Source organism: Canis lupus, chromosome 6, assembly GCF_003254725.2.
Source record: "Canis lupus dingo isolate Sandy chromosome 6, ASM325472v2, whole genome shotgun sequence".
NCBI lineage: Eukaryota > Metazoa > Chordata > Mammalia > Carnivora > Canidae > Canis > Canis lupus.
In genome coordinates, this window is record NC_064248.1 from 56,372,501 (window position 1) to 56,391,921 (window position 19,421).

A 19,421-nucleotide genomic window follows, 5' to 3' on the forward strand; every position below is an offset into this window, starting at 1 on the left:
GCCAAGGAGCAGGGTCAGGATTCAAGAGTTGGACTTGGACATTCACCTGCTTATCTAGATGCCCAGGAGATGACTTAGGTATTGGCTGGGTTGGGGGTGGTCTCCCCAAGAAGGAAGTAGGATGAGGATGTTCTCAGTGGATGGCTGCAGTAGTTATGTTTCTTCCCAAGAGACAGCAATTTACTTCAACCAATAAGATGGGACATGAGGGATGGTCTAGCTTTGACTATGGAGCTGGTAGAAGGGAGTTTTCTGGAATACCAGAAACAGAACTAACTGCAATAGCCAATAAGGAGGAATAACAAGGATGGGGCAGAAAGTAACAGGAGCTGAGAACTAAGGGATATCATGTTCTTCCTTTGCAATTGGAGGATATCTTGAGGTCTATACTTGGTTTTGAAAATTTCAAATATGAAAAAAGAATTCAAATGGGCAACAAATGAAAAAACAAAGTAAAACAGAATCCAACTCACCACTCCGGTTAACAGCTGGTTTTAAATATGACAGTTAAGCTTTCAAGGTCTTCATTCTTTAAGTGTAATTCTTCAAGCAAAGTCTCTATAAACTGTGTAAACACCACATTTTCCCGAGAATGCTTCTGAATGCCAAGAATTGGGGTCAGTCTGAAAAGACCAAAAATATTAAATGCATATCCATGAAATGAGGACTGAGGGGATTTTGTCACAGCAGAGGGATGAAGTTTCAGATTTAACAGAATTCCTAGAGACAGAAGGCTTTACTAATAAAGGCAGAGAAGAAATCTCAGGAAAATAATGAAAGATCAAGCATATTAAGTATGGAAAGAAACCTAAAAGCCTGAATCTGTAACACGTTCTTCATTATGCCAGGAAAAGCTACCAAGTTCTCAGAAATGAAAATGAAGTCTTTCCCCTTGGGGAAGAGGTTGTGGAAAGAAGCTTAGAGGTGAGAACTGCTTTAAAACCATATTGAATGTTTATATCACCTGAAAAAAAAAACCCATAATAAATGATAAACAGGATTACCTTTTAGATGAAACCTTAACATTTTCATTATGAATTACAAAGCATTTAATTTTCTAGAACACTGCTTCTTTCCCAAGCCATTTCCAGTAAATACTCCTAATGATTTATTAGGAGTGCATATATTTTCAAAAGTTATTTTCAATAAAATGTCACTCACTATATATTTTCAAAGATTTTATTTATTTATTAGAGTGCACACAAGCAGGGGGAGTGGAAGGGGAAGAAGCAGGTTCTCCACTGAGCAGGGAGCCCCATGTGGGGTTTGATCCCAGGACCCCTGGATCTTGATCTGAACCGAAGGCAGACAGATGCTCAATGACTGAGCCACGCAGGTGCCTCTAAATATTCACTTTTTAAAAAAATTTTTATTTTATTTATTTATTCATAGAGACACACACACACACACACACACACACACACACACACACAGAGGCAGAGGCACAGGCAGAGGGAGAAGCAGGCTCCATGCAGGGAGCCTGATGTGGCACTCGATCCAGGGTCCCCAGGATCAAACCCTGGGCTGCAGGCGGCGCTAAACCGCTGCGCCACCAGGGCTGCCCTAAATATTCACTTTTTAAAAGTCATGCTTACTAATCAAGGATTAAGACCATTACTTTCCATAAATTACATATATAACTTTATATAATTATGCATAGATTATAATTATAATCTCCAAAGAGTATGCTTTATAGAGCCTTTTTAAGTTACATTTCTGGAAAAGTTTTGGGGAGAAAATTCTTCTATCCTTGAATAGTCTTAACTTACCACAAAGGTCTTCCAGATGCTTTTTTAACACTGGCCACTGCCACCAAGGAAATCAAATATAAATAAAAAATTCCTCAGATTTCAATCAATAAAGCTCAAGGAATCAGAGTGAAGCAACTCCACCGTAGTGTGGAAGAGGAAATGTTATTTTCTCAGAGATTTCTTCCTTGCTTAGCCATCTCATACAGAAAGCAGAAGTAAAAGGAAATATTTGTCACATTGTCCAAAGACAGCTGGGATTTTGAGGAGGTAGTAAATTCTCTGTATCTCTCAAGCTATCTTAGCAAGAATGGGAGATGACTGGAGTCCAAGGTGACTCCAACAGTCCAGTGAAATCCATAGAGTTTTACATGGGAAAACCACTATAGTGTATTCCTTCCCCACCTTTCCTGTATTTCTTTATAGGTGGAGAATACAGAACCAGGTTTTCACACTTTAATGAGCTTTATATCTGCAGGTATTCCCCAAAGGTAGTTAGGAAACAGGACAATACCAAGCTTTCCAGTACCAAGTCCAAGCTGGGCACTTGGGCAAACTTAGGCATTTGTGGCCAGTTTTTCCTGAGGCAACTTCCTGCAGTGAAGATGGAACCCAGAAGTCAACTGGCTTTTTTGACACGAATAAAGTGTTCCTTCCCCACAATAACTTTAGCTAAAATAAAACCAAGGAGTCAGAGGAGGTAGACTTTCCTCGCCATCTTGCAAACTGCAGTGGGTAAATTGTACCAAGGAACCAGGAGTACAGAAAAAAAAAGCACCACACTTTAAAAGGGCATGTAGAACATAAAGAAACCATCTCTAAAGCATCTGACAAATGGCAGGGAGCTACAAGAACAGTCTCTGTGGGTCACAGGTATGGGTCAGCAGCATGGTTTATGTTCCTTCTCTACCCTGATAACACAGGAGCAGGGTACAGGTATCCAAGCTGGCCCGCTGCTTCAGTGGAGCCTCAGCTGCACAGGAAAAAGCTATAGATTAAAAGGACAACTGGAACATAAAGGAATGAGCCCTAGGGTATCTGCCAAAAGTGCAGGGAGCTTCCGAATGCTATAGTATCCAAGGTGCTGGTATGTGTGTGCCCAGACCCCTGGCCCACACCAAACCCAGCTGCCCCTAAAGGTGGCCCTCCAACCTGTGCTTGCTAGAGCTCTAGCTATCTCCCTAAGGTAGCCCCAGGGCAGTGCACACTGAATCACCCCTGGACAGCACCCACTACAGCTCCAGCTGTCTTGCCAAGGTAACCACAGGCACAAATCATCATGCACCATACTAGGCCTGTACCTGCTTCAGCTGTAGAGGACTCATGAGGCCCCTACTGCACCAAGTGGCCCAGGACCTCCCAGCCCATACCTGCTTCAACACCAGCTGTCCTACCAGGGTGCCCCATGTGCAGAGTATTGTGGGACCCCCTCCCAACCACCCATACTGCTGCCTGCTTTGGCTCCATACAACCTACCAGGGTGCTACATGCCTGGAGTGCCCCAGAACCCCCCAACGCGTACCTGTTTCAGCTGTCCTACCAGGGTGTGTGTGTGTGTAGTGCCGGGGACCCCCTAGCCAGCTTGCTTCAGCTCCAGCCATCCCTGCAGGGCAGCCTACACCTGTTAGAGCTTCAGCCATCCAGCTAAAGTTACAGCCATGGTGTACGCCAGAGATATTCCTACACAAAGCCATTACTTCAAGTCTAAGAGAAATAACCTATTCTGCCTAATTCACAGAAATAGAAAATCAAACAAAATGAGACAGGAATATGTGCCAAAAGAACAAAGCAAAATTTCAGAAAAATTAAAGAGACAAGCAATCTACATGATAAAGAATTCAAATAGTCATAAAGATGCTCACTGGACTTTGATTGGATAAACTCAGAACTTCAACAAAGTATAAAGAACCAACCAGTAGAAGAATAAAGTAATTGAAATAAAAATATACTGAAAGGAATCAACAGTAGGTGAGGACATAGAAGAAATGACTAGCAATCTAGAAAGCAGGATAATGAAAAGCATTGAAGCTGAATAGTAAAATACTAAAAACATTTTATTTTAGTTTTATTTATTTTTATTTATTTATTTTTTTTAAGATTTTATTTATTTATTTATTCATGAGAGACACACAGAAAGAGGCAGAGACACAGGCAGAGGGAGAAGCAGGCTCCACGCAGGGTGCCCGATGCGGGACTCGATCCCCGGTCTCCAGGATCATGCCCTGGACTGAAGGGAGTGCCAAACCGCTGAGCCACCCAGGGATCCCCTATTTTTTTTAAAGATTTTATTTATTTATTTGAGAGAGTGACAGAGCAAGCATGAACAAGGTGGGGGGGGATGGGCAGAGGGAGAGGGAGAAGCAGACTCCCCTCTGAGCAGGGAGCTGATGCGGGGCTTGATCCCAGGACCCTGGGATCATGACCTGAGACGAAGGCAGATGCTTAACCACCTGAGCCACCCAGGTGCCCCTCTAAAAACATTAAAAAAAAAAAAAAAAGAGAGATTAAGAGATCTCTAGGACAATATCAGGTGTACTAACATTCATTTTGTAGAGGTCCCAGAAAAAGGAGAGAGAGAGAGAAAGAGAAAGAGAAAGAGGCAGAAAATTTGAAGAAATAGCTAAAAACTTCCCTAACCTGGGGAAGGAGACAGACATCTAGGTCCAGGAGGAACAGAGAACCCCTAACAAGATGAAGCTAAGGACATCTACACCAAGCCATATGATAATTAAAATGTCAGAGTAAAGATAAAGAATCTTAAAAGTAGCAACAGAAAAGCAGTTAGTTACGTTTAAGGAGGATCTCATTAAGCTAGGAGCTGATTTTTCAGTAGAATGTTTGCAGGCCAGAAAGAAATGGTAGGATACAGTCAAAGCGCTGGAAGGAAAAACCTACGACCAAAATATTCCAACCAACAAGGTTATTCAGAATAGAAGGAGAAATAGAGTCTCCTAGACAAACAAAAATTATAGGAGTTCATCACCACTACACCGGCCTTACAAGAAATGTTAAGACTTAAGCAAAAAAGATAAATTATAATTAGAAAATTTTGAAAATAAAAAAAATCATGAGTAAAGCAAACAAAGTTAGATCACTAAAAACAGCTAGTATGGGGCAGCCCTGGTGGCTCAGCAGTTTAGCGCCGCCTTCAGCCCAGGGCCTGATCCTGGAGACCCAGGATTGAGTCCCATGTCAGGCTCCCTGTGTGGAGCCTGCTTCTCCCTCTGCCTGTGTCTCTGCCTCTCTCTCTCTCTCTCTGCCTGTGTCTCTGCCTCTCTCTCTCTCTGTGTGTGTCTCTCATGAATAAATAAATAAAATCTTAAAAAAAAAGCTAGTATGAACATTAAAAGACAAAAGCAGTAGAATCATCAGACATTTCTCTATTCATTCATTCTATTCTTTCATTCTTTCTCTATTCAGACATTCATCATACTGATGGCCAACAGACACATGAAAAGATACTCAATATCACTTATTACCAGGGAAGTGCAAATAACCACAATGAGATATCATTTCACACTTGTCAGATGGCTAAAATAAAAAACACAAACAAGTGTTGGTGAGGATGTGAAGAAAAAGGAACCCTTGTGAGCTGTTCATGGTAATGCAAACTGGTGCAGCCACTGTGAAAAACCATATGGAGGTTCCTCAAAAAGTTAAAAATTAGAACTACCTTAAGATCCAGTAACTGCACTACTGGATATTTACCCAAAGATTACGAAAACACTAATTTGAAGGGATATATTCACCCCTATGTTTATTGCAGCACTATTTACAATGGCCAAGGTATGGAAGCAACCCAAGTGTCCATCTATAGATGAATGGATAAATATGACGTGGTACACACACACAGAGGAATATTATTCAGCCAGAATAAACATTGAAATCTTGCCATTTACACCAATATGGATAGATCTAGAGAGTGTAATGCTAAGCAAAAGAAGCCAATCAGAGAAATACCATATGATTTCACTCATGTAGGATTTAAGAAGGAAAAGAAATGAACAAAGGGGAAAAAAAGAGAGACAAACCAAAAACCAGAATCTTAACTATAGAGAACAAAAAGAGGGTTGCCAGAGGGGACATGGATGAAATAGGTGAGGGTGATAAAGAGTACACTTACTATAAAGAGTATTGAATAATATATGGAATTGAATTGCTATTATTATATACCTAAAACTAATATAACAATGTATATTAACTACATTGGAATTATAATTAACTTTATGACTTAAAAAATAGTATCTAAAAAATTAGTTAAGGGACTCAGAAAATAAAAAGATGTAAAATATATACATAAAACATGAATAGGAAAAAAGCGGTGCTCTCAGAAGGAGTTTGAACTTAAGCAAACTATCAAGTTAATATAAACTACTATATAATTAGGATGTTATATATGAACCTCATGGTAACCACAAACCCAAATCCTTGGGATGCCTGGGTGGCTCAGCAGTTGAGCATCTGCTGAGCAACCTGATCAGCTCAGGGTGTGATCCTGGTGTCCTGGGATCGAGTCCTGCATCGGGCTCCCTGTAAGGAGCCTGCTTCTCCCTCTGCCTCTCTCTCTATGTCTCTCATGAATAAAATAAAATCTTTAAAAAACAACAAAACAAAACAAAATCCTTTAACAGATACATGCGCACGCGTATGCACACACACACATACACACACAAAGGAATGCAAGCCTAACACTAAAGAAAGCCATCAATCTCAAGGGAAGATAACAAAAGAAGAAATGGAGAGAGAAGAACTGTAAGAACCACCAGAAAACAATTAACAGGGATCCCTGGGTGGTGCAGCAGTTTGGCGCCTGCCTTTGGCCCAGGGCGCGATCCTGAAGACCCGGGATCAAATCCCACGTCGGGCTCCCGGTGTATGGAGCCTGCTTCTCCCTCTGCCTATGTCTCTGCCTCTCTCTCTCTCTCTGTGTGTGTGTGACTATCATAAAAAAAAAAAAAAAAAAGAAAGAAAGAAAACAATTAACAAAATGGCAATAAGTCCATACCGATCAATGGTTACTCTAAATGTGTATGTTTTAATGCTCCAATCAAAAGACATAGGCTGACTGAATAGATAAACAAAATCCATCTATTGTGCTGTGTACCAGGAGACTCACCTTTGATCTAAAGACAAAAACAGACTGAAAGTAAAGGGATGGAAAAAAAAAATAACCATGCTAATGAAAGTGGAAAAAAAAAAGCTGAGGTAGCAATACTAATACAAAAGAGACTTTAAGACAAAGGCTGTAATATGAGACAAAGAAGGGCATTACATAGTGATAAAGGGAAAAATCCAACAAGAGAATGTAACAATTATCAAATATCTATGCACCCAACATAGAAACACCTAAATACATAAAGCAAATATTAACAGACATAAGGGGAGAAAATAACAGTAATATAATAATAGTAGAGGACTTTAACATCCCACTTACATCAAAGGATAGATCATCCAGACACAAAATCAATAAGGAAACAGTGGCTTGGAATGATACATTAGACCAGCTGGACTTGATATACTCAGAACATTTTATCCCAAAGCAGAATATACATTGTTTCCAAGTGCACACAGAACATTCTCTGGAACAAATCCCATGTTAAGCCATAAAATGAGTCTCAATAAGTTTAATTAAAGATTGAAATCATATCAAGCATCTTTTCCAACCAAAACGGTATGAAACCAAGACTCAAATACAAGAAAAGAAAACCTGGAAAGAACACAAACACATGGAGGCTAAACAATATGCTCTTAAACAACAAATAAGTCAACCAAGAAATCAAAGAGGTAATTAAAAAATACATGGAGACAAATGGAAATGAAAACATAATAGTCCAAAATCTTTGGGATGCAACAAAAGCAGTTCTAAGAGGGAAGTTTACAGTGATACAGGCCTACAAAGAAACAAGAAAAATCTCATGTAAATAATCAAAACTTAGACCTAAATGAACTAGAAGAAGACTAAACAAAGCCCAAAGTTAGCAAAAGGAAGGAAATAATAAAGATCCGAGTAGGATGGAAAAAAAAAAAAAAAAAAGGAAAAGAAAATCAATGAAACTAAGACCTGCTTCTTTGAAAAGATAAATAAAATTGATAATCCTCAGCCAGATTCATCAGAAGAAAAAAGAAAGGGCTCAAATAAGTAAAATCAGGAATGAAAGAGAAGTAACAACTGACAACACAGAAATACAAAAGATTGTAAGAAACTACTATGAAAAATCATATGCCAATAAATTAGACAATGTAGAAGAAATAGTAAATTTCTAGAAATATACAATATTCCAAAAAAGTGAATCAGGAAGAAATACAAAATGTGAACATACTAATTACTAGTAACAAAACTAAATTGGGTAATCAGAAATCTCCCAACAACAAAAGTCCAGGACTAGATAGTTTCACAAGTGAATTCTACCAAACATTTAAATAAGAGTTAATAACTACTCTCCTCAAATGATTCCAAAAACAGGAGGAAGGAAAAATTGAAAATTCATTCTATGAAGCCAGAATTAACCAGATATCTAAACTAGACAAAGACACTATATAGGACAATATGTCTGATGAACATGGATGCAAAAGTCTAAAAGGCAATCTACTGAATGGAGAAGATATTTGCATAGGATATATCCAATAAAGGGGTTAATAGCCAAAATATATGAAGAACTTACACAATTCAACACCAAAAAAAAAAAAAAAAAAAAAAAAAAAAAAAAAGACAATCTGATTTAAAAATGGGCAGGGAACCTAAAGACAAATTTTTATGAAGACCTACAGACTGCCCGCAGACAGGTGAAAAGATGCTCAACATCACTAATCATCAAGGAAATGCAAATCTAAACTACAAGATATCACCTTATACCTGTCAGACTGACTAGAATAAAAAAGACAAAAATAACAAGCTTTGTCAAGAATGTGGAGAAAAAGGAACCCTTATGAACTGTTTGGCAGGAATGTAAATTGGTTACAGCCACTGGGAAAAACAGTACAGAGGTCCTTAAAAAACAAAAACAAAACCAGAAATACCACATAATCCAGTAATTCCACTACTGTGTATTACCCAAAGAAAACAAAAACACTAATTGAAAAAGAGATATATACCCCTATGTTTACTGCACCATTACTTAAAATAGCCAAGATAGATATGGAAGCAACTCAACGGTCTATTGATGGATAATGAAGATGTGGTATGGGGTATATAAACATAAACACACACACACACACACACCATGGCTTATTACTCAGCCATAAGAAAGAATGAGATCTTGACATCTACAACAACATGGATGGATCTAAAGGGCATTATGCTAAATGGAAAAAGAAAAACAAGTACCATGTTATTTCACCTGTATGTGGAATCTAAAAAACAAAACAAATGAACAAAAGAAACAAAAAGCAGAAACATAGCCACAAATACAGAGAACAAACTGATGGTTGCCAGAGGGGAGGGGAATGAGTAGAAGTGGGATATAGTAGTAAGTCACAGGATAAAAGGTACAGCATAGGGAATACAGCCCATGGTATTATAATAGCGTTGTGTGGTAACAAAAGGTAGCTACAATTGTGGTGAGGATAGCATAATGTATAGAGCTGTTGAATCACTAAGTTGTACAACTGAAACTAATTTAATGCTGTATATTAACTAAACTTCAATAGAAACATAGATACAAAGAAAAGAGTTCTATGATCTAAGAAAACAGACTTGATCCTTTCTTAACGTAGAGATTTGGCCCCTTTACAAGACTGCAAATAAACTACCTCCATGATCGACTGGACGGAGGGGGATTTTATCTTTGTGTACAACATGTTGCAATGGATAGCAAACTTTAAATTCTAGCCATTGTTCTTCTATATAAACTAAATGTCTCTTGCATAATTTTATTTTCTCCTTCGTAGAACTTTTTGTGGGGCAAGCTCTTAATTACTTCCTATTCTTCAAAATAGTTCTCAATTAATTTCAAATTCTTTTAATCTTTCCTCAGAAATGCCATCTGATTGCTCCTTATTCAGAATGGTAGTCTTCCCTAAACACCCTTCTAGGTTCTTGTTTTCCTAAAACATATTGCCCCAGAATATACATATTATCCAAATTCAATACTTCAAAACAACAACAACATACTTCCCACCTCACAGAAAGATACCACAAAATAAAATCTTTCATGTCTGTATCTTTGATGTATTATCTCAGGATCTTATCAAACACCCCTTCTCCCCTTTTTTTGTTTAACTGACTCCCCAGGCTCCTCCTTTTCTCTTAACTCCTTATCTGTGCACTATTAATCATGATATGCTAATCACTTAACTCTTTAACCTTTTCATTAAAGAATTCCCATGCTATTACATTTTGAAAGGGACCCAAGCGCCTATTCTAGTCCTGAAACTGTAATAGTGAATATTAAAGAAAAGCACAATAAGCAAAACAAATAAAATCCCCAGAACTACTTCTACTTAAAAAAAAACAAAAAACAAAAAAACAGTAATACAACCCCAGTTGGTATCTTAGGTAAGAAATACTTTAAAATAATTAACAGAAAATGTGATTGGCCATGAGTAAAAACAAAGATTTTTATGTTTCAATTATTTCCTTCAGGTGCTTTTAAGTAAGAATAAAAACTTCTAGGTGACACTAGAAGTATGGCTTACCACAATCTGTATGCTGGAGAATATAATTAGAAAAAACGACATAATACCTTGCAATGTATAAATCACAAACAAGAAAGGAAACTTCTCATTAAAACGCCACTGATTCAAATCTCTATTTTGAAAAGACAGGCAGCCTTATATAACTAGTTCTTTACCATATGGTAAATGGTAAGACAACAAAAGCAAAAAGCCAAGTGTTAAACTGCATCTTATTGATAAGACCATTATTTAGCTGACTGCTCCACATATGCTACACCTCTAAAGGAGAGACTGCAAGTCAGGTTAGGACAAGTATCTTCCATTTGTTATTACTGAGTTATCAAACATCTGGTTAATAGGAATTAAACACAGTAGTGAAAAGACTTTCAAAGTCTGACAACTGAAATAAGAGATCTTTCTAATTAAAAATGGCATGAAAACAATCCTTTTACCCAAGGATTTAGAGCTGTACAAACTTTTATATTTGAGAAGTCACCTATAATTGTATGAGTGCCTGGTTTGTATACTATCAACAGTGAAAGCTATATAAAGAGTTAAAGCTGTGGTTTAGTGAGCAAGGAGAGCTAAACAACCGAGGGAACTCTGTTATCCACCTCATGTAGTGCGATAAAAGTCAGTAATGAACCTGGATTTTTATGTGGCCTTCCCCATTGTGGTCTCTACTGCTTTGCTCACTGCACTCATTCCCCCTGGAAAATACATGACGCAGCTCCTGGAACACTGGAAATCACAGTCCAGTCCAGATTACCCTTTCCTGCATAAATCTGGGTGATATGTGTGAAGATCACATAGGCACTTGCCTGAAATGATATAGCACAGACATCCTTCAACCTTGTTCTCAAAACTAGAAGAGAAGCAACAACTCTAAGAGTGTCCTGAGTCTTTATTTTTGATTTCCAAACTCACAGAATCAAACATGGTAGGCTATTGTAAAATGACATTGAACAACACTCCTCAAAGTCAACATAGCCTCAAGAGAAGAAAGAGCTGTGAGAACGTCTATGTGAATAAATGTCACAGAAAGCATGCTTCTCTTTGGTTTGGGGTTGGAGGAAGGGACAGGAAGTGAAAAGCCACACACTTTTCTGTACCTATCAGATTTGAGAAATTACTGGGTTCACACAGAGTTCTGTTGCAGTAGGGAAACCTGTTCTGCTGATTACCGCGCATAAAGGTGATGAACATGCAGAGGCTGCTAAAAGATAATGCTGGGCTTAAAAGAAATTTTTAAACACTCACTCTCTCATCCTTCAGAAGTTAGTTCTGGAAGGGAGAAAGTAAGCAGCATGGACAGACACTAGGCTTGTCACTTTACCGGTTAAAAGAGAACAGATACTACAACACCTGACACTTGGGGTGGGGGTGGGGGGCTTCAAATAAAAAAACAAAAGTCTTCTGGGACAGAGGAGGTATCTTTACTAATAATGGCCTGGTTAAGTACAGACTCTAAAAGCTGAGGTTTAACTGCATAGTCCTATTTTATTAGGCTATTCCATCACTTAATTTCCTCAAGTAGGGTTTATTTAGTCTCAACCTATTCAGCAAAAGTTTCCTTTTGACAGCTGAAGTACCCCAGGCTTTGGACAGGGTAAGGAATTTATCCAGGGTCACACTGGCTAAGAACAGTGCTAAAAACAGACACCTTTATCACAAAGGCATCTTGCTTACCAATCAAGTCTCAGTGCTCCTTTCTTCCTGCAGTAACAATTGTTACCTCACTCATGTTTTATCTTCTAAAAAATGAGTTGGGATTTTCCCTTCTCTATAAGAACAAATGCTAAATAAATGATAAAGGATTAAACCAGAATACCTCTGTCTGTACATACACACACTCAAAACTGAAACAAAAGGGAGCTGTAACCAGTATGTAACACAATGGGTCAAAATGTCATCTATTTTCAGCATTTTGAGGGCTCACACAAACCCAAGACATTTTGCAAAATGCATCTCTCAGATTTAAAAAAATTCTTCTAGTATAAACTTTGAAAAGGAATTTTATCTGTCTACTTCAGGGCTCCTTTGCATAAGTAATTAGGATTTCATGTTTAACATAACTTTTTTCCACCTTGCTTCTTATTGGGGAGAATGAAAATGATTATTCAACTATGTCAGTGATTCTCTAAAAACATTTGTGTAATCTGTGGCCCCTGGCTTCCTCCCTGAAGTAGCAAAAAACATACTTGGGCACAGGGAAAGAACCAAAAAAGCCATCCTGAGGAAGAGCTTTTCTTTTTCCATATATCAACATGGACGGGTTCATGGGCAGACATAACTACTTCACAGCACTTTCCTAAGCTGCTATTGTTTTTATGTAGAAAGTAAACATGATTTTACAATGGAGAAGGAATTCAGATACTTTACTAGGGGTGGTGGGCTGCTTTCTAAATGGAGTAAATGAATTCATTTCCCTTGAAGAAATGCCAGTTCTTTTTCCCAGTTGTTCCATTTGTGGCAGGATCTCAACCACTCACTGAGTCAAACATATGAAACATCAGTGATTTCCAAGTTTGTAAAAAGATTTCTTTTTCTTCATGAAACTAAACCTTTAACCATTCTGTGAAGTTGCAGCAAGTGTTAACTTTAAGGTTAGGCTTTGCGAATTAAGTGACTTTCTTAAGGTCACGCAGTCAGTAAGAGATGAGCAAATAATCCAGAAGTACTCCCACTAGTCCACACTTCTAACCACTATACCACACAAGCTCACATGTCTGATTCATTTTAAGAACTGAGTATACCTTATGATTTCAAAGGCCCATTTGTATATGTTCTTCAAATAATTTCTGAAATCTATCAGTACAAGATCAAATGTGCTAATGAAAACTGACAAGTCTATTGTTTCTAATTCATCTTTTCTCTATTATGACAGCCAAAAAGCACCTTCCAACACCATTAACTAATGAAGACTTTACCAAACAAGCTAAGAACTGCCTTAAAGCAAGCAAAATCCTAGCAGACATAGCTACATCAACTGATTTAGCATAGCTTTGGCACACTAATAACTGCCCCCGAAGTAAGGACAGTGGTTCTCAATTCTGTCTGTTCAAATTATAATCACTTGGGGAACTTAAAAACTACATTTTCCAGGCCTATCCCAGACCAATGAATTAAAATCTCTGAATCAGGTATTGATGTTGAGAACTTCTGTAATTCCAATGTACAATGAGTGTTGAGAACCTCTGTAAATTTCTCAACTGAATAGATCTGAGTTCTGACTATATATTATACTTTTACCTACATAGTTGAAAGAACCTGAATAGCAACGAAAGAATGAAATCTTTGCACAAACAGCTACGAAACAAAGTTGAAGGTAATACAGTCCCAAAGAATGGCCTCATCTAGAGGTATCTATTCAAGGAAGTTATTATTTATACCTTTGAGAGGTTAAGGAATGCTTTAAAGGAGGCAGTGACATCTGAACTGGGCCTTGAAGGCTAAGACAGACAGATAGGAAAAGGCAAGGCATTTTATACACAGTTCAGAGTACTAACAAAGATGTCTGTAGGGGCAAACAGTGGACACAATGTAAGAACACAAGAGAGTAAGTTGAAGAGGCAGGTTGGGACCACTTTAAGAGAGCCTTCAATTTCAAGCTAAATTACATAGTAGGAAGTGGGGTGTCACTAGGTTTGTGAAGAAAAGCTTGCCCTACTCAGGGTTAAGCTTTAGTGAGATTATTATTAAAGCTGAAGGAAGGATGGACTATTTGAAGGAAGAGACACATAGAAAGGAGACCTGTTTGGGAACACTCTAATTGCAGCAGTCTAGGCAAGTAATGAAAAGCCTGATGTAAGTTAGCCTCACTGGGAAAGTAGACATACCACTGGGTAAGAGAAGTTACAAAGGCAGGACTTTGCATTGACTAGATAGGGAGGCTAAGGACACGAGAAGCACCAACAAATTGGCTTTCAACTCTGGGTAATTAGAAAGAGGGAAATGTCACCAAAAGAAATAGGAGTCTTTTCAAAGATGAACTCAACCTCAGATCTGAGACTGAATTGTCTGAGGAATATCCAAATGGAGATGCATCTCCCTCTCAAAAAAGTTTTGTCTGCTATCTAAGAGAAATGTTGGAGCTGAAGGTACAACTTTGAGGAGAAAGACACAAGAAATGTTTGATTGGGATAACTAATTTCCTTCCTAAGATAACTCCATTATCCTTTACCAATTATATTTGTGCTTATTTCTTGAACTAATCTCTCACCAGCACTCCTCTGAATCTCTTGCTTGTCTTAGCTTTCCTAGTCATGACAACTACAAGCTGAGATCAATGCTACAATCTGCTTTCTCCACACCTATGGCAGGATGGTTGGAAACCCCTGGGATAGGGGAATGGGAGGAAGATCGCCACCGTTACAAATCTATGATCTCTGGCCTCCTCTGGGCACAGAGGGTCACTTGGCAATATTCTCTGGCCCTGGGTTAGAGCGTTTTTCAGAGCCTCTTAATGACTACTCTGTTACCAGTATTTTCACTCTCTACCCAACCACAATCTCTTTACTCTTAGAGCACAACTTCATATCCTACTCCATGAAAAATGAAGTTGTCAGGCATGATTTGAAAATCTTTCCCTTCTACTTACAAACTTATGTATAGCCACATTATTCTTCACTTACTTTCTTCCAGTCTCAGACAATGTAGCTGTTCTCTCTTCTTCAAGCTATTCCATCTGCCTGTGACCATGGTCCCATTTCTTTGTGCCTCCCCTGGGACCCTGTTCCATGGTATATAACTACCCCTCCATTTCATTCTCAATTTCAGATTATTTTTCTTTACTGGCTCCTTCTCCATAAGCTATTTGCATGCTTAAATGTCTTTTCAAAACAAATTGTTCAATCTCTCTCCTACCCTTCTGATTAAGTTTCTCGACAGAGAAATCTACATTTGCTGACTCTACTTTCTCAATGTAATCTCAGATATAAGAGTTTATATATTCCTTCCAGTTATATAAGAAGTTTTTTTCCAAATTGGCATTTTTTTTCCCTTGGGGGAAGATTATCCCTGAACAACATGGGTTTGAACTACATGATCTATTTATACATGGATTTAAAAAAATATACAGTACAGTACTGGAAATGTATTTTCTGATGATTTTCTTGAGAAGTTACTTTATTATAATACAGTATGTAATACATATAACATACAGAGTATGTGTTAATCAACTGTTTATGTTATTGGTGAGGCTTCCAGTCAACAGTAGGCTATTAGTAAAGTTTAGGGGGAGTAAAAAATTATATGTTGATTTTTGACTGGGGGGGGGGTGTCAGTGCTCTAGCCCCCACATCATTCAAGACACAACTGCATAACCATGTATCTTAATGTATAACCTTAACTGCAGAAAATTAGTGGCATTTAATTTTATAGTTTTGGAAATTGGGAACATGAGAAAGTTGTGTAAATCTCAGTTTTCAGATAAGCAACATTCTTCTCTGCAGTGAAACCATTAAGAATACTAGTTATAACCTGGCGACTGCCTTGTTCTTGCAAAACATTTTTTCGGTACAGCTGATTTGCTACTCACTGTAATTAAAAACGTCCATATGAGGAACAACAACATACTGGGAGGGCTGAAAGATTCAATGGAAAGAATAATCAGTAAATAAGTGGAACTCTGAAATAGTATAGGCAATTCAGTTACTATAACATGATTTCCTTCCCACAGAAATTATAGGTGTTCACCATGCAGTTTGCAGTAGTTTCCCAAGTACTTCTGCTCCACTAGAATTTTCAGTATTAAGCCTTGTGTATTTGGATATGTGTCATCTTCTAAGGCAAGAGTATACCTTTTCTAGCTGCACTAAAATGAAAGCCAACTCTCAAATTCCTCATCCAGAATGGACAGTGGAACAACACAAACAGCAGTAAAAGAATATCAAGCCTTGTTTTACCCTTTGGCCTTAAAATCTTTTCTAAAGATTTGTAAGAATATTTAGACAAGGAGTAAAATGGAAGCATTTGAATTTTGCCTCTAAGAACTATGTGACTTTACAGTTAACTAGAACTATCAGAATGAGAAAAGTCAGTGGCAGGAAGAATATTAAAAAGGTGTTAAGTCTCTATAATAAACAATCTAAACGGAAATGTTTAAAGACAACAGAGGAAAAACACACTAGACGATTAGGATCTTAAATTGAATAAACACTCAATACACATGGGAATAATAATTTTTTCTCCTAAAACTTGAATGAAAGTTTGTGAGACTAGGTAATAAAATACATTCATAAAACTAGTTAAAGGAAGAGTTTGCCTCTAGAGTAAAATTTTCCATTAGGACCCATTAATATTTGATAAATGCTTCCAATTCAATGAACAAATACCAACATGTAAAACATTTAAAAGAATTCTCCAGAATTGTGTCCGTGATGCACTGGATAAATAAAAGATTCAGTATAATACTATAACACATATGGTGATTAACTGCTCTTTAACTAATTCTTCTATTTTATCAGTCCAGAGAGGATAAAAGATTAAGTCCACGGAAAGTAAGAGAAAAGCAGTATTTGGAATCAAGTTTTTAAATCAAAGAAACATTTAAAAAATTTAAATGTTCACTAATTTTATAATTATAGGAGTTAAAAAACAATCTGACATTTACATCTAGTTTTAAGTGTTTTTCGTTAATTTTATTAAAGATTTTATAACAATCTATTTGCAAAAAAGCAATGTTAGATTTAGTTAAAATTAGCAATTTTTTTTGGGCTAACCAGTCACACCTTTATCAGACCATACCCACCCTGGAAAATATGAATCATTACAGAGACACAGGGTCACTGTCCTTCCTTTCACTCATTATAGTAAGCAACGATTTTTGTTTTTTCCTGTGCAAAGTGATTTTACCAGTGCTACCAATTCTATGTTTAAGTCCATAACATCAACAATAATTTATCCAAGTCTTTCCTATCCATTCATTCATTTGATTAATTCCATGAATACTCACTGACTACTTTGCTTACTAAGTACCAGATAGAGTGCTTGGCACTTGGGAGACAAAAATAATCTACACAATGTCCTTGGCTGAAGGAGATTATGTTTGGTAAGAAAAGAGTTTCAAATTCACCTCACTTACTGTAGACATCTTTTCTGGTTTAGTACTGCTTATGCATTGTCCAAACACAATTTCTAGATGAAATAGTACTAGTTCCATTCTTATTTTCATGTAGTAACGTGTGTGTGTGTGTGTGTGTGTATATATATATATATATATGTACATATGAAGTGCATATATATATATATATATATATATATATATGCAACACACACATACACACACACATATGAAGTACATGCACATGGCCCTAGGAATGATTTGTGGGTCATGAAAGATGAGAAGGCAGGGAAGGTAAAAATCGTAAGTATGAAAAAAAAGTCACCAGAATTAAACATAGTGGCTATATATAGGTCGAGCTTAGAAATGCTGCTTTACGTTAATTCTCCTAGGACAGATCAGTGACCTGCACCTGCAATGGAGGAGGGTAAGAATTAATCACAGCAAGTAATAAAGCAGTCATTCTAACATGGATTTTTGGAAGGAGAAATATATAAGGTTTATATATTGGTTTATTCACTTTTGAAATTAAGTATGGAAGGGAAAATGTTAGCAAATAATACTTCAAGGCAAGGAGAGAGAAACATGGGGAGGAAACAGTGGGAAAGAGGTAGGTGACAGAGGTTAGAGAAGAAAAATAGGCAAATTTGCCTTTGATGACATTCCCAGTTTATTCATGGGCTGCATCCTGTCAGTTATCCTGTCTTTTCAGTACTCCCAAAAAGTACCCTACCTAACATTTCCCTGCCTCCTGCCACTAATAAGCTCAAGCTTCCATTATCCTGATAAGTCTTCTGAAGATTTACCATGTCACATGGGGTTATAATCACTTCCCTTTCCTCTTCTGCCAACTATATGGAAAGAATGGTCAACATGTGCTACATCCAGTACCTTCAAAATTGTCTACTGCAGTAGTCCTTGCAATCTGGTCTCCACGTCTATCATCTAAAAAAACCCGGCTTTCTTGAAGGTCACCTACAACCACCTAATTGCTAAAGCCACAGCCTTTTTCAGTCCTCATCCCTTTTCAATAAAGGATAAATACCAGGTTCTCAGAAAGGTAGTTACCACTTTCATAACTGTTTTGGATTCCTTGGCAGTGCTCTGGTTGGATATGTACCTTTCTCAAGTACACTGTGCCAAGTAAAGTACACACATTTTGAAGTCAGACATCAGAGTTTGAGTCTTAGGTGTGATCTTAGAAAAGTACTAGTCTTCCCAGAGTCTGTTTCTTCCTCTGGGAAGTGGGACACCACAATTGACCTGAGACGGTTGTGAAGATCAAATAAAATAATGCATGTAAAGAATCTAGCGTGGTGTTGCACATGGTTGATGTTCAAAAATGTCCACTTTCCTCCTATTTCTGCTTTTTTGTAGTGCTCAGGCATCCTTGGCATGGAGGCAGCTGTTCTACAGTTCTTTTTCATTTTGACTTGGTATTTAACACCCTCTACCTCTGCCATGTTATCATTTCAGTGCTGACTCAAAAATCTAGGTCTCTCATTTTTCTTAACCATTTTTAAAAAAAAATTATTTATTTTAGTAATCTCTCCACCCACTGTGGGGCTTGAACTCATGACCCTGAGATCAAGAGTCGTGGGCTCTTTTGACTGAGCTAGCCAGGTGTCCCCCTTACCATTTTTTTTTAAAGTATATTTACTTTTATGTAAAATGTTACAAAATAATTTGCAATTACTTTATGCGAAACCAAGAACAGGAACTATACAGTTAATCAGGTAAGCTTCAGAGCTGAATTACTTTACCAGGATCATCTTTGCTTATTGACATCAGGGTCCTTCCTGAGGGATACTTATATCCCTTCCACATGGTTCTCATAGTTGCAGTTCTTCATCCAAGGCTTGGGTCTCAATTGTGCCTAAGTCTCCTGAACAGGCTATTTTCTTTCTACTTCAAAGTTAGAGGAGTGAACTCGATAAATGTGCCCATTTATGGAGCAAGAAAAAGCATCCAGCAAGCACAGTCATGATAACAAGTAA

General features: G+C 37.6%; 1 protein-coding gene and 1 long non-coding RNA gene across 7 annotated transcripts in view; one reads left to right on the forward strand and one right to left on the reverse strand.

Moving 5' to 3' along the window:
* Positions 1–19,421, forward strand: part of LOC112640875 (uncharacterized) — a 93,148-nt gene that overhangs the window by 52,764 nt on the left and 20,963 nt on the right. The window lies entirely within an intron of this gene.
* The window catches only part of RPAP2 (RNA polymerase II associated protein 2), an 80,494-nt gene that overhangs the window by 3,699 nt on the left and 57,374 nt on the right, over positions 1–19,421 (reverse strand). For 3 of the 6 annotated variants that reach the window (XM_025417647.3, XM_049111681.1, XM_025417651.3), the window contains one exon: positions 477–623. The exons of 1 other annotated variant lie outside the window; for it this stretch is intronic. In XM_025417647.3, the coding sequence (XP_025273432.3) occupies positions 482–623 (142 nt within the window). In that variant the 3' untranslated portion in view covers positions 477–481. Of the gene's footprint in view, positions 1–476; positions 624–3,851; positions 6,687–15,900; positions 15,947–19,421 lie in introns of those variants that run through there. 2 more of the 6 variants (XM_025417646.3, XM_049111684.1) reach the window with 2 other exon arrangements.